This window comes from Microtus pennsylvanicus, chromosome 7 (assembly GCF_037038515.1).
Source record: "Microtus pennsylvanicus isolate mMicPen1 chromosome 7, mMicPen1.hap1, whole genome shotgun sequence".
Taxonomy (NCBI): domain Eukaryota; kingdom Metazoa; phylum Chordata; class Mammalia; order Rodentia; family Cricetidae; genus Microtus; species Microtus pennsylvanicus.
The window spans coordinates 84,413,206-84,428,944 of record NC_134585.1 but is presented as its reverse complement, the minus strand read 5'-3'; the positions used below and the strand labels follow the sequence as shown (position 1 = coordinate 84,428,944).

At 37.4% G+C, this 15,739-nt stretch overlaps 1 protein-coding gene across 1 annotated transcript in view; it reads left to right on the top strand.

Annotated features, from left to right (window-relative positions):
* Positions 1-4,860: 4,860 nt before the first annotated feature.
* Slc9b1 (solute carrier family 9 member B1) overlaps positions 4,861-15,739 on the top strand; it is a 31,436-nt gene continuing 20,557 nt past the window's right edge. Inside the window, exons 1-5 of the mRNA XM_075978712.1 lie at positions 4,861-4,942; positions 9,285-9,455; positions 10,495-10,637; positions 12,003-12,130; positions 15,156-15,331. Coding sequence (XP_075834827.1) covers positions 4,867-4,942; positions 9,285-9,455; positions 10,495-10,637; positions 12,003-12,130; positions 15,156-15,331 — 694 coding nt within the window. The 5' untranslated portion in view covers positions 4,861-4,866. The remainder of the gene's footprint in view (positions 4,943-9,284; positions 9,456-10,494; positions 10,638-12,002; positions 12,131-15,155; positions 15,332-15,739) is intronic.

The following is a 15,739-nucleotide window of genomic DNA, read 5'->3' as shown; positions in this document are numbered from 1 at the left end:
CCTTTCCTCATCCTGGAATTCTCTTAATCTGGTCTCCCTGCCTATACTTCCTGCCTGACAACAAGCCTGTCAGCATTTTATTAAACTAATACAAGTAGCAAATTCTTACATTGTACAAGAGCATTGTCCCACAACATATGTGTGCTACTGATTTTCTATTTTTAGAATGGTTTCTTTGTCCTTGGTCCTTGGTCTTTTTTTTTTTAATTATCCCAAAAATGACCTTTTTGATCAAATCTGTTTGGAATTATTTGAAATTCTTTGGTCCAAGCACTCATAATATCTTTCTCAAGTTTTGTTTCTGTATCTCATTTTATACTTTCTCTGTGCCTTCCCTCTTCTTCTGAAACATCCATAAATTAAGTATACAAATATTTGTTTGGTGATGGTGCTGACTTCATTGTTAACTTTGTTTTTTTGTCTTGTTTTGTTTTTCTGTGAAAGTGTCTCTCTATGTAGCTCTAGATGTTCTGAAAGTTGCTCTGTAGTCTAGGCTGGCCTCAAACAGAGAGATCCACCGGCCTCTGCCTCCCAATTGCTGGAATTAGAGATGTGTCCCACCATGCCCTGATTTTTTTTTTAAATTTAATTGATCTCACAAGAGTCGCATCAGGTTCATAAATCCTTTCTACTACTTAACACCTAATCTGTTATTGTGAATCTTTTGTAAAAAATAAAATCTTTTTATTGTAATGAACTCAGAAGTGAAAGTTTCACACAACTATATTAAGGTAGCCACTCAAATACATGCCTAGTCCCAAACTCTATACATTTTATTCAACTCGTAAACAGTTACAACAGCCATTCTGAAGCCATGGAGTTTTTTGGACGTTTACACTTTTACTATCAATGACATTTTTTTTCATGTATCTACTACAAAGGGGGAGGGACGTTTTGACATAATTGAAACTAGAAAAACAATTAACTTATGTCCTCTCTGATGATTTATGTTTTCTTTTCCATATTCCATTACTCATGACTCACATGCTTCTTTTCCCATATTCCGTCCTTCTTGCTTTCCTTTCTAAATGTTATGCTACATTCATGCTGACAGATGTTTGCATATGTACATGTATATATTAAAGGCTAGAATCTGCATAGGGAGATCATGTGGCTCTTCTTTCTTTTTTGGGGGGGTGACCTTGTTTAATATTATAATTTCCAAGGCCATTCATTTTCCAGTAGATTTCATTTGTTTTGGACCCAAAGGGTATTTATTCTTTTTGGTCTGTGTATCACAACTCACTGTCCATTCATCTGTACCGTAATGGCTAATTAGGGCTCTTCTTTATATCCTCTCCAAATGTTGTCATCAGATGTCTTGATGCTAGCCATTCTGACTGGGGTGGGTTGGTATCTCAAAGTCATTTTAATTTACACTTCCTGATTGCTAGGGATGTTGAACACTTTTTAAAATTATTTTTGGCCCTTTGTGTTTCTTCTTTGGAAAACTACATTAATTTCTTAACCCTATTTTTTTTTATTTCATGTATTGAGTATTTCAGATCCAAGATTAATTACTTGGTACTTTTTGTGGTCCCTCTTTACTGAATTTCATTTTTCATGTGATAAATTGTTTTCTCTTTTTTTTAGGATTGACACTATGTATTCTTTTGTGTATTGAATTTTCCTGGAATTGTTTTGAAGTCTTTTGACACTCTCTCATCTTCCTTTACTTTGGCCTTTTTACTATCTTTGGAGATGTGTGCTGCCCTAGTTTTTCATGATTTATATATCTATATGCTGATTTTTGCATATATGATTAATCTGCTACTTCTCACAGTTTCCTAGAGTGACTTTCGAAATGAGAGTTTCCCCCGAAGACTGTTTATGTGTATAGGTGACACTGGCTTTGATCCCAGGTGGATGCAATAGTGGAGCTTTGTTGGAGGTTCCTAAGGTATCCTCATTGTCAAGAATCCTATGGCAGCAAGTTTGCTAAAGACTGTGTGGCTCATGCAGCCCCCAAAGCAGAGTTCCCAGGAATTTCCCTAGGCTGTGTGGCTACAAAAGTTAGTCTGGCCTTACAACCAAAAGTTACAAGGTCCCCCCGCCCCCTTTTATGTTCTGGGGTTGCAAACAGGATAAGAGAATCCATTTTTAGGGTTGAGACATTTTCATTGCCACTGCCTGGGAAGGTGCCAAGCACCGTGTCCCCGACTATGTATTACCATGGTAAATGACTCTGCTCTTATCCCTTATCAAAAGGAATGCACTTTGACTGTGAGGTGTAGCTCTTGTAGCCTTTTGTCTTCTGCCTCAAGCCTCATGAAAAAACATATATTTAAGGTAGGTGTACAAAGAAGCAAGGGAGAATTGAAGCTGAGGATTAGAGGACAGAAGAATAGACAGAACAATAAAGAGCATGACCAGAACAGCATGTGTGTGGGTTTATTCCATACCCCTCAGATCCAAACCCTTAAGCTCAGTTTCACTATGCTGTGGAGCTTTTCTTTGAACCGTGGGAGTCGCCTTGAGAGCTGGACTTTGAAGGCTATCAATGTTTTAGTTTCCTTGAAGTCTCACAGAGGTGTGAAACAGACTAGTTAGTGATTGAAATAAAGAACTGATTATCTCCCACATGCTTTTAATATATTGCCCATTATTATGAAATTGGTGAGAAATAATATATTTCTCCATGTCAACTTGGGCACTTTGAGCCAATGAAATGGGTTAGCAAGTAGAGGCATTTTTCATCAAACAGAATGACCTGAGCCCATCCCCTGGGATCCACACAGAAGAAAACTGACTTCAGCAAATGATCCTCTGATCTCCACACATACATGGATAAATAAACATAATAAAAAAAATTTAAGCTTGAGTTTGTGGCTTTGATTAATAACTTTAAGAGAATATTTAAAGTTTTAAGAGAGAGAGAGAGAGAGAGAATGCACACATAGGAAGTAACTTGTGGAAATCAGTTCTTTCCTTCTACCATGCGATGCCTAGGAATTGAACTCAGGTCGTCAGACTTAGCAGCTGAGACATCTCACTGGCCTTATGTGAGTATTTAGATTTTTTTTTCTGTAAAGATGACTGACTAGACTATGATAAAATTTTAGTATTTAAGTATTAATGTTCCTTAACCAAATTTGTTTTCATATGGATTTATAGATTTGCCTTTTCTCTCAATTTATTTTTTTTTAAATATTAGCATGAACAACGCAGCATCAGAAATAAAGAATGATGATTCCCAACCAGAAGTTTCTCAGTCAGCTACAATTACTCAGGTGAAAACTTAGATCTCTATTGTAGTATAGGATGTCTAAATCTATGTAGAGTTCTGGGGAGATGGCTCACTGGAGAGCATGAGGATCTGAGCCCCACATGGAAAGCCAAGCATGGTACATGTACTTTCAATCCCAGCACCGGGGAGCAGAGACAACTGAAGCCGGGAAACCCGTCTGCCAGACCACTGCCCTTGCTGAAACAGAGTCTTCTGTTCATTGAGAAATCCCAGGCTTCTTTTATATAGATTTCTCTTAGATATGTTTATAAAAACTGAAAACAATTTAATTTTGAAGTAGCTTAAATTTTAATGGGTTCTAAAAAATGAGCAGAGAGGACGAGACAGGTGAAAGGAATTACTGCAGTGGTTTTTTAGACCTAGATTGGGTAGGTTTTAGGAATAAGGCAAATATGGCTTATTTCCTTCTGTGTGGCAGAAAATTTCAGCAATTGAAATCAACAAAGGTTGTGTATTTTGAAGAAACCAGAAGCTAGGGTTGTCTTCTAAGCATATAGCGTAAGCCATTAAGTCATTTGTTAGTCTAGTTTTACTAAGTAATTGTTTATATTTAGAATTATAAATTGCTATTTTTTCAATAGAGATTCCAACAATTCTTAAGCCAGAAAATACAGTGTAATATTATAAACATCCCACCTTGCTTCTCATGACTTTATCTGTCTATTTATTGTACACTCTGAAATGTAGGATGCTTTCATTTACTGTGTGTGACTTGTGACTTTCCATAACCCTAAGAAAAGCCAGCTGTTGTGTTTTCAGCATTCCTTACAGTGATGTAGACTCCAAAAACACCTGTATCCTCAAATCCAACAGATTGGTCATTAGATCTGAGAACTTTGTCTCAAAGAACTGCAGAATGTGTACTTAGCAGCCAGGTGCACCGTTGGCTCCATCATAGCTGTTCATTCTAACCCTCTGGGCCTCGGTTATCTATTCAGCCTAGCTTTATACACTTCTGCAGAAGTGCACTCAGTGTGAGCAGCACACTCGGGTGGCATGCATGTACACCCACTTGCCACTTGTCCGTCATGACAGTGATACCGTAAACACAGAGGTCACTATTCCAAGGTTAACTCTGGGCTTCTGGTTGGAACTGTTTGTTTACATCATGAGACGCTTAAAATTTATGGCAAATACCATAAATTATCACAGTATATTATGTATAAATACTAGTGGCAGCAAGCTTCAATTTCTGAGGATGTGGCCTCTGATTTTTCTCACTTTTAAAATTATTTTATTTTTCATATTTAACTTTGCAATTTAGTTATATTTTCATTTCAGGAAAGTTGTGGGGATTAATCTGTGGGAGCTAAAGAAAGGGTGGACAGGTTCAGTTGTTGAGCCTGCACTAGAGACTCACTTGTTCAGTATATAGATAGTGATACTGACGGTGGAGAGGCAATCGTATTAGCGTAGGAGTCATGATTTCTTTCAAAATAGTCTGCTGTTACATCCCCTATTTCTGAAGAGTGTGATATATGTTCCCCATGAGTTTAGTTTTGAAATGTAGGGATTGCTAACATTCATAAAATTATGGAGAGTACAGTTGTTAAAGAGTTGTTGTTTTACTTCAGATTCTCAGTGATCCTTCTGATATTTCACATGAGGAAACGAAGAAAATGAAACAACAGGCGAACAGAAGTACAAATAGTTTTTGTCCTCCACAAGGAATATTCAATAAAGTAATTACAGATGGTATGTGAATTAAATGTACATGGGGAGAAAATGAGAAATACATGTGCCTAATAAAATGCAGATCATAAGGCCACTGTGTAAGATGTATCTCTCAGATCGCAAGCTCAGTTCTGATCCGTATGTAGACAGAACAAATATTTCCTTATCCTTTTAAAACCAAAGTATTACTTGATTTATAGTTTATTCTTTTCTGTGTATTCTAGTGTTAAATTTGGAGGTTAGAAGCTGTGTTAATGGGGCTGGAGAGATGGCTCAGTGGTTAAGAGCATTGCCTGCTCTTCCAAAGGTCCTGAGTTCAATTCCCAGCAACCACATGGTGGCTCACAACTATCTGTAATGAGGTCTGGTGCCCTCTTCTGGCCTGCAGACATACACACGGACAGAATATTGTATACATAATAAATAAATAAATATTTTTTTTAAAAAAAGAAGCTGTGTTAATTGAAGGTTTTTGTTGGAGACTCCTTTTGATGGTTTTAGTTAACTAGAAGTAATATTATCCCTGGCCCGTACTAAGGTTCTTAACATTAGGCCCCAGATTTTAAAATAACTGTGATCTTATATAAAATTTGCATCTTATTGCCAAATATTCATGAAGAGTTTTTTCCTGTTTCTTTTTAAAATTTTATTCATTTTTAGTGCATTGGTGTCTTGCCTGCATGTATGTTTGTATGATGGTATCAGATCCCCTAGAATTGGAGTTACAGACAGCTGTGGGTCACCATGTGGGTACTGGGAATTGAACCTGAGTCCTTTGGAGGAGCAGGCAGTGCTCATAAGTGTTGAGCCATCTCTCCAACCCCCTGTTTTTTTCATTTCTTTATGAATATTCTACACAATTAAACTCAGATTTTATACTTAATGTTGGACAGAATATCAAATAGATTTATTTAAAAAGAAGTACTTATTATTTAGTGGATATGAAATTAATAAGATTTTATGAAATATGATTAAATATTGGAAAATATGTGGGCATATATAATATATATATTATAGCCTTGCTAGAAGGAACATGGTAAGAGCCAGGAGTACCTAAGACCTCTCTTTTTCAGTCTACTTTTTCTTGAATGGTGAGATCCTTCTATCCTATGGCTCCTAGTATCTAATGTCTTCTGTGAGTGTCTTCTGTCACTGTTGATTGTTCTCTCGTGGGTTCACTGTGTATGTGCTTGTTGTAAAACTTAGTAGACTTCTAGCAATTTGGAGGGGCATTTTATTCAGGTGAGGGCACACTTTGAGGTGAGTTCATTTTCTCCTCCTGCCTTGTTTTTGAGAAAATATGTCTTCTTATTTCAGATCTCCAACTTCTTTCAGTTTTGTTGACTACAGCACACTTTTCCCTCTTGGGCTGGTTCTGCTCCCTGTTAGCAGCTTTCTGTGGCAGGTATTCCATGGCCCTGGCATCTCTAGTACTTTGAGGTCTCCAAGACAATCCAGACTTCACCTTCACAGCTTCACACAATGGCCTCTATAGGCCTCCATGCAGGGACACATGCCTGGCCTCAGCAGCTTTCTTTAGTCATGGAGGGTGATTCCATTACCCTTTTCTTCTATCCTTGACTCTGATGTCAAAATCACATGGCTGAAGCTGCCAAGTTCTACTGCTGGCTAGGGCTGGAACATGATCCCTTCATTCAGTTACATCTTAAATCAGCTCTCAGTTGTCCATGATTTCCTTCATTGCCTAAACTTGGCTGTCCTGGCCTTGAACTCATAGATGTGCCTGTCTCTGTTTCCTCAATGCTGGGACTAAAGGTGTGGGCCTCCATGCTTGGACCTAAGCTGTTCTTTAGTTACTTTTCACAAGTTGGAAGCTTAGCTGGAGGGGGGGGGGTCTTGTCTGAGGTCACCACTCTCTTTATTCCTTTTAATATCAGGCTTTTCTTGAATCTTTTTATCTCCTCGAACACAGGACTTAGCCCATTCCACTTCCTGGTACCCATTTTCTCTCAAATTGTACATTATGTAACTTTCTCTGCTCAGCTAGTTTCTTTCTTTCTTTCTTTCTTTCTTTCTTTCTTTCTTTCTTTTTTTTTTTTTTTGGTTTGGTTGGTTGGTTTTGGTTTTGTTTGGTTTTGGGTTTGGGGGCTTTTTTTTTTTTTTTGAGACAGGGTTTCCCTGTAGCTTTGGAGCCTGGTCTGGAACTCCCTCTGTAGACCAGGCTGGTCTCAAACTTACAGAGATATGCCTGCCTCTGCCTCCTAAGTGCTGGGATTAAAGGCGTGATTTGTATAAGAGTGACCACTAATAACCATACAACAGAGTTGATGCTAGGCTGTTTTGAGATTTCCAGTACCATTGGAATTAATTCAAAACTCTTCACTTTAGCCTTGGACTTTTCAGACAAGGACAAAAAGTAGCCACATTCTATGCCAAAACATCACATGTTAATGTTCTCCTTTGAAACCTCCTTACCTGTGCCCCCACAGTTGAAATCACCCCCAGCACTACTGCCTTCCATGTTCCTACTAGGACGACCCATTAATGCTTAGAACATTCCACTGCTTTCCTAACCCAAAATCTCAAAGTCTACACTCCTCCAAACATAAGCGTAGGTAGGACTGTTGCAGTAATATCCCAGTCCTGGCACCAACTTCTTTTTTTTTTGGACTCCACATGATATTTTTAAAGATAAATTGAAGAACATAAAATTAGATAGGTAGAGAGCTAGAAGGGCATCTTAGAGGAGTTCAGAAAAAATAAACAATGAGATTAAAGTATATTTCATGAATTTCCCAAAGACAAAAATAAAAACAATATCTTAAAATTTACAAAAATGCCAAAGTCAAATAATTGCAAATATATGAAAGATTATTTATAAATAAAATAAATGACAGCAAATGTGAAAAATTTCTACTTAATGGATTAAAGACCTCAATATCAGTCTGAACACACCAACTTCTATATTAGAATTTCTGTTGCTGTGAAGAGACACCATGACCACAACACCTTTTATAAAGGAAAACATATGATTGGGGCTAGCTTACAGTTCAGAGGTTTAGTCCATTATCATCATGGTGGGACATAGAGGTTTACAGGCAGACATGGTGCTAGAGAAGGAGCTGAGAGTACTACATCTTGAATCACAAGCAGGAGAAGGAGACTGTCATACCAAGCATAGCTTGAACATATGAGACCTCAAAGTCCACCCCCAAAGTGACATACTTCCTGCAACAAGGTCAAACTTCCTAATAGTGCCACTCCCTATGGGTCAAGCATTCAAACACATCAGTTATTGGGGGCCATTCCTGTTCAAATCACCATACCATGGAGGTGCTAGTGTTGGGATTAGTTGTGAGCCACAGCATGAAACTTTTCCTTCGATGCTAAAGATCAGGGCTAGGTTATCAGAGTTGTGTGGTAGATGCTCTTACCTGCGGAGCCATCGCGTTAGCTCAGTACCACCTTTGTTTACTCACCCTGTCCACCAATGCTTCCTACACACAAGGTACCTTGTAACTATTCCCACAATGTCCAGGTTCATTTTCCCTCAGGCTTTGCCCCTTCTAAGACTTATAAAAATATTACCTGGGTAATTTTTTAGTACTCGTTGTTTAAACATTTGCTCTGCCATTGTGATCATGAATTAAGTTGAGGTTTGTGTCACAGCCAGTCAGGCTTGTATTCCTCCTGGAAAAGCTGTTTTCAACCTCAAGAAAGTCTCATCATTGTCACGACAATTTTTTCATAATGTGGCATTGTGTTGTGGGCCATAGTGCTAGCTATTAGGGGTAGAGGCAAGAGGACACTTGGAAGCCAGGCTAGATGACAAAACCAGATCCTACCTTAAAACAAGAAAGAAAAGAAAAATACTAAGATATTACAAGAAACCTTTGTGCCTCACAGAATCCCGGGATATCAGTGATAGGGTACTTGACTCGCGTGTGGAGACCCCAGGTTGAATTCCCAGTGGGACAAAGGAAAACAATTCACAGGGCTCTCTCTCTCTCTGTATGTGTGTGTGTGCATGTATGTGTATATATATATGTGTGTAATGAGAAGACAGGGGTGCCATGGCACATGTATTGAGTCAGGGAACAGTCTTGTGGGGAAGGTTCTGATTGTCCCCTTCAGTCAATCCAGGGAATGACCTCAGAGTATTGGATTTTATGGCAAGCACTTTTACCTGGCCCCCTTAAAATGCTTTTAAAAAAAAATCATTTGCTTAAGACTTGTCCTATAAACCGATAGGGACTCTGAAATGTATCTTAATAACTAACTATAACAGTATTCAATATTAATCTACACTGTGCACAGCTATATAAGTCTGCATACTAATGTATTTGATAAAATTCATTTTGGTCACATGTATTTATATAGATGTAAATTTTTTATATTTCAGGAGTTATGCTCATTATATTATGGATTCTACTCTGGTCCCTTATTGGTCAAGATGTTCTCCCTGGTGGAAATTTATTTGGACTATTAGTTATTTTTTACAGTGCCTTTCTTGGGGGGAAAATCTTAGAAGTCATTAGAATACCTATAGTGCCCCCCCTTCCACCTCTTATTGGTAAGTATATAATCAGCTGTATTCTTTGTTGACTGTAAGTTTTGAACATTTTCTACTTGGACTGGATACATTGTTTTATTTTATAATGTGTATATAGCCTCTAATTATGTGTATTTACTGTATGTGTTTATGTAACTTTTTCATATAGGTTTATTCTCCACACACAGATTTTTTTATAGTCTATTTTTGAAAATAATTTGAAAGTCCTCTATATGATTTGTGTTGTTTTATTATTTAGTAAGTTTTAAGCGTAGTTTAAAATGCATTCTAGAAGAAAGAAAACTTTGAAAAGGCTGAAGTTTTGTACATGTCATGCAGCTAATGCGTTGCACGTGTTATGGCGATTATGACGAATGGGGCACTAATATCCTCTGAGAGTTGAATATGCCGTGTGGGCATCTGCATTGTGTCTACCCATCTGCCACTCCTGTGTTATCTATTGTTTCTTTATCCTTTTGTTCTGTGACTCTCCAGGTGGACAGGAAAATTAGTGGGAAATTTTTTTGTGAGGTCAGATGTCTAAGTAACCAATACATCTAAATAGTCAAAGTGCCATCTGCAGAGATTATCTCAGTATTATTTAACATGCACGATACCCTTGTACCCAAACCTCTCTTAATACTCACTGAGTCTTTACCCCCTCCTCCACAACTTCATCTGGGGCTGTTCCTACTTCTCTATGAACAATGACATGTCCTTCTTACTGATCTCTGTGACCTGTTTTATCACAAATTCACCAAGACCAACACATAAAACTACAAGATTCTTACATCAGTTTCTCTATGAAAGCTTCCCATAGCCCCTGACTCTGCCAAAGAGAAGACTCCTCCCATAAACTGGCTTCTGCCTATTGTCTGCCCTTGCATCCTTGCTGCCTTATATCCCAGCATCATTGAATTGTGTACTGTGGTTCACATTCCTGTACCCATCCCACTTCATCTGCTTGGATGCAACCTACCCCCGTGGATCTCTCTTGGAAACATTAACTTAATCAGATATACTTTGTTTTCTACTTTCTTTTTCTCCCCTCCCCTCTTAGGGATGTTACTGGCTGGTTTCACCATCAGGAATGTCCCGTTTCTTTATGAATTTGTCCATATTCCTACCACATGGTCTTCAGTTTTAAGAAATACTGCCCTTACTATTATCCTAATACGAGCTGGGCTTGGACTGGACCCAGAAGTAAGTTTCCTGTTCAATTTTGAGTAAAATTCTTTTACATATTAGAAAATAACAGAAGGGGCTGGAGAGATGGCTCAGTGGTTAAGAGCGCTGGCTGTTCTTCCAGAGGACCTGGGTTCAATTCCCAGCACCCACATGGCAGCTTACAATTGCCTGTAACTCTACCTCCAGGGATCTAACTCCCTTGGACAGCATACATGCAGACAAAATACCAATGCACATAAAGTAAAAATAAATAAATCTTAAAATAATAACCATTTTTTAAAAAAGAAAATAACAGAAATAAAAAGAACTAGAATTTTTGTTATAGCTGTCTGAGTCTGCATGTAAACCTAAGGTAATAATCAAAGACTTAACCAAAATACTAGTTTCATAATTTCTATTTCCAGCCATCATTATTTATATGAAGAGAAAAATCACTATGATATAAGATCTCTTATTAGTGATAAAACTCAGTAACATGCTTGGAAATAGATGCATCTTAGGCAGGACCACTATTCACTGAGAAACTTTTCCGTGGGGACTGTTTGGTTGCAGTTAAGAAAGGACAAGGTAATCCTATAAAAGCTTCCTTGTCTCTCTGTTTTAAGAGATTAAAATTTCAATAATTTGTCTTATCACTAACTAGAAATGCGTTCCTGATTAACTTTGCATTATTGGAAAAGCTGTCTTAAAATATTTTTTGAAACAGTATAACCTGGAGATCAAAAATCCGTTTGAATTATTGAAAGGGGACTCGTCATGGATATGATAGCTACAGAACCAAGTGTGGAAAGCATGTATAGATTTAATGAAATTGGTACCAGGAGAGTAAATAATTATCACTGTGACATCATTGAAACATTAACAACATAGGAAAGTATTTCTTCTTCAAACAAATAGATTAATTTTTTTACTGTGACATGTTAATATTTTTTTATTATTACTATTAAATAGTTCACCACTGGAGCTGGAGAGATGGCTCAGAGGTTAAGAGCATTGCCTGCTCTCCCAAAGGTCCTGAGTTCAATTCCCAGCAACCACATGGTGGTTGTGTCTGTAATGGGGTCTGGTGGCCTCTTCTGGCCTGCAGGCATATACGCAGACAGAATATTGTATACATAATAAATAAACATTAAAAAAATAGTTCACCATTAACAGGTGGGGGGACTTCAATGGGGTAATATCACTGTAGTGTGCAGTGGGAATATTAAAGAAGGTGGAACTAATCAGGGAGAAGTCAGTCTTGGAAGTCTCTGTAAGAGCACATTAGCAAGTGTGAAGTTGCCAGCCTTCAAAGAAATGCTGTGTTACAATGTTCGCTTAGTTGATTATTTTCTTGTTGGCCTTTGTAAATTTGTCTAAATGCAACCTTTTCTATTCCAGGCTTTGAAGCATCTGAAGGCAGTTTGTTTGAGGTTGTCATTTGGTCCGTGTCTCGTAGAAGCGTGTTCAGCTGCTTTTTTCTCCCACTTCCTTATGGCGTTTCCTTGGCAATGGGGGTTCCTATTAGGGTAATATTTTTCTCCCTTCCCTCGTAACATGAAATTACACAGTTAAGTGTGTTTTGTTGACGCTTTGGATACTCTGAATATTGTATAGCCAAGTTCTCCATTAAAATCATTTTACCAGGGGTGGACTAGCATCCTTGAAAATCAATTGATGGAAGATAGAGTCATGTTCCACTTCTACCAGATCCAGCTGGGCATGGTGGCACACTCCTGGAATCCCACTAGGGAGGCTGAGGCAGCTTCATAGTTAGATGAAGGCCAGTCAGAGGTTCATAGCAAGATCCAAACTCTGAGAAAGATTTTGCTGTCAGTTTCACAAACAGTAATGTTCCTCAGTGTTGAGTGACACATAGTCCAGTCCCTCAGCTTATCCCCTCTCTTGTGTTGTGTGCCTGTGACTTTCAGTATGTCAAATGACTGCTTTTCCATACAGTATTGTATTGCATATATATATATATATATATATATATATATATATATATATATATATATGAGAGATTTTATTAATGGACAAATAAATAAAATTACTTCTATTCTCAAAGTGATAAAAACACAAAACTTTTTCTCTTCATGTAGGGCCACATTTCTCTTCTCTGTTATCTATTCCCTCATGTCAACAATTCCTCAAGACTGGAGTTACTGTCTGTAGCTCCTGACTTTTCATTAACTCTTGCTCTGCTTACACATTCTAGTCCTATCTGTAAAAAAAAAAAAAGGAAAAAAAAAAGCTTTCGCATTGCATCCTCACTGTCAAATAGAAATACCCCAATACATATGTACATACATACACACACACATGCTCACATATATCTCTGTTGGAAATCAAACCCACTGTCTCAGGTATATGAGGCAAATATTCAGTCACTAAGCTACACCCCAGTCTTATTTTCTCTCATATCCATGTAAAATGCCTTTTGATTATACCTTTGGTCTGGAAGATCACAGGGCATCACGGCCTCTACACTGACACTGCTTACTTGCATGCAACATTTTCTAGAGACTGGAAGTGGTCCTCTGCCTTGAACTTCTATTTCTTTGATAACCATTGGCACTGAGCATTGTTTTATACACTGGAACTATTCATATACCTTCTTCAGTAAAATGCCAGTTCAAATCTTTTGACAGTTTTAAAAATTAAGTTCCTTGATTTCTTACTGAATTTTAAATTATGTATAATCTTTTCTATGTGAGTAGTATCTGGGCCTTACATACCTGCCATACCCACATGAGATGAAGGTGTCTGATCCTCTGGAACTGGAAGTACAGATGATTGTGAGCTGCCATGTTGGTTCTAGGAATCAAACCCAGAGCCTCTGGAAAAGCAGCCAGTGCTCTTAACCACTGAGCCATCTCTCCAGCCCCCTACATTTATATTCTAGACCAAAGTCTTTCATCTAGTATATACATTATGAACCTTTCCTCCTAACATGTGACTTGCCTTCTAATTCCCTTATTAACTAGTTAAATAATTAGTGACTAAAACAGCAGGCGTTCATTTCTTAAAGTTCTGAAGGTTAGAAAGCCAAGAAGAAAATGTTGGTTTCTCTTGAGGCCTCTACCTGGCTTCCAGATTATCACCTCCTTCCTGAATCTTTGTATGACCTGGTGTCTCTTCATAGGCATTCTGTTCTTAAGAGACACTGGTCCTCACTGATTTGACTCCACCCTTATGACCACATTTAACTTTAAATAGGTTTTCAAAAGCTTTGTCTCTGAATCCAGCTTCATTGACGGTCTTCCTGTTTTGCCCCTAACAGATATCTTTTCCTTCTAGCATTTAAATAAAGGAATTATGTAGGACCAGTATTAGTTCTCTTTTTTCTTATTCCCATTCTTCTGTAATATCTAATGATTTCAAATTCTATCTATAAGCTATTGACTTCCAAATACATAATTCAAGTCTAATTCCTTTAAGAGACACATAACGGTTTCACCAAGTGATATTGTCATATCAAAAGAAGTGACTGTGACTTAATCTATATATTTAATTGAATCTTACTTTTTTTCTTTCTTTTTTTTGTTTTTTTTTTTTTGTTGTTGTTGTTTGAGACAGTGTTTCTCTGTAGCTTTGGAGTCTGTCCTAGAACTCACTTTGTAGACCAGGCTGGCCTCGAACTCAGAGTGCTGCCTCCCGAGTGCTGAGATCAAAGGCATGCACCACCACTGCCCAACTGAGTCTTACTTAATTTTTCAATCAATGTTTTATAGTTTTCAGATGTTTATTATAGATATTATACATGCTTTTAAAGTTGATTCCTAAGTATTTTTGTTTTAAAACTTCTGTAAAATTTTTTATTTTAACTTCTAGCTACTTGTTGCTGTTCTACAGAAAATGAAATATATATATTCATATATGTATAATTTGTGCATTTCAAGAGGATTTTGTTTGTTTTAAAGATGTATTGTGTAAAAGGCATTTATCCATAGAAAATATACAAATGGCCAACAAACATCTGAAAATCTTGTCATCTATAAGTATTAAAAAATGGAAGTAAAAAATATATCATTGTGCATACATTAGGCTAACCAGTATATGTGTGTGATATTGACAAGAATGTGGAGAGTCTGGGTCTGTTGTGTTCTGCCAGTGGGATTATGAAATAGTGCAGCTGCTATGGAAAAGTTTAGAGTATCTACTATGTGTGGTTAGGATGCCTTTAAAAGTGTAGAGTATCTTCTGTAACAATGCTGGACCATCAGGCTTGTGTTTTCTTTCTGAAATCCTCATCTGCCTCTGGCTAGAATACTCCCGGTTTCTTACCCATTGGGGATTCTCCTGTTGTCTGCTACGTGCATTATGAATTTTCTTTTTGTATTGATATATTCATTTTAAATGATGCACAGATAGAGGGGAGACATGCATTCGTGCTCAGTTCAGTTTCTTAAGACACATCTCTATGAACTTTTATTCAGCGCTAAACGACATGCATAGTGCCTTACTCAAAAGTGGAATGATGCCACGTGAAAACTGACGGCAAAACGTTAATTGCTTAAAAGAACGGATGGGTTTTCAAAGTCTGCCTTTCAGCTTTGTTCTAGGCGCTGTCTCTCCTGCGGTTGTCGTTCCCTCCATGCTGTTGTTGCAAGAAAATGGATATGGTATTGATAAAGGCATTCCAACCTTGCTAGTGGCTGCTAGCAGTATGGATGACATTGCGGCCATCACTGGATTCAACACATTCCTGAGCATAGTCTTTTCCTCGGGTAAATAAAAAAATGTTTCCTTTTTTGTAGTTCTATAAGCTGGGTGTCTGGCATTCCCCTATATTTATTAACCAAGACTTTAATATCTCTTTATTCTACATAGGAAGCTCATCTTGACCAGGTAAGATGCTTCAATGGATTTAAAATTTAATTCTAAAATTTAAAATGAATTCTCCAGTGCCCTTAAATAGTACTTAACAAAGTGACTTCATTTTAATACTGAACTTTTTCAATTAATTTGATTATCTGCATTCTTGCCATTTATCTGTTTTTGGTGGTTTGGGATTTTGTCAGTATACAGTGTTACTAATACATTGACTAAGTGTTTTTGAAATATACATTTCATGCTATCAAGTTGCTTGATATTAAAACAGTTCAAATATACAAATTTGGGACAACAGTATGCCT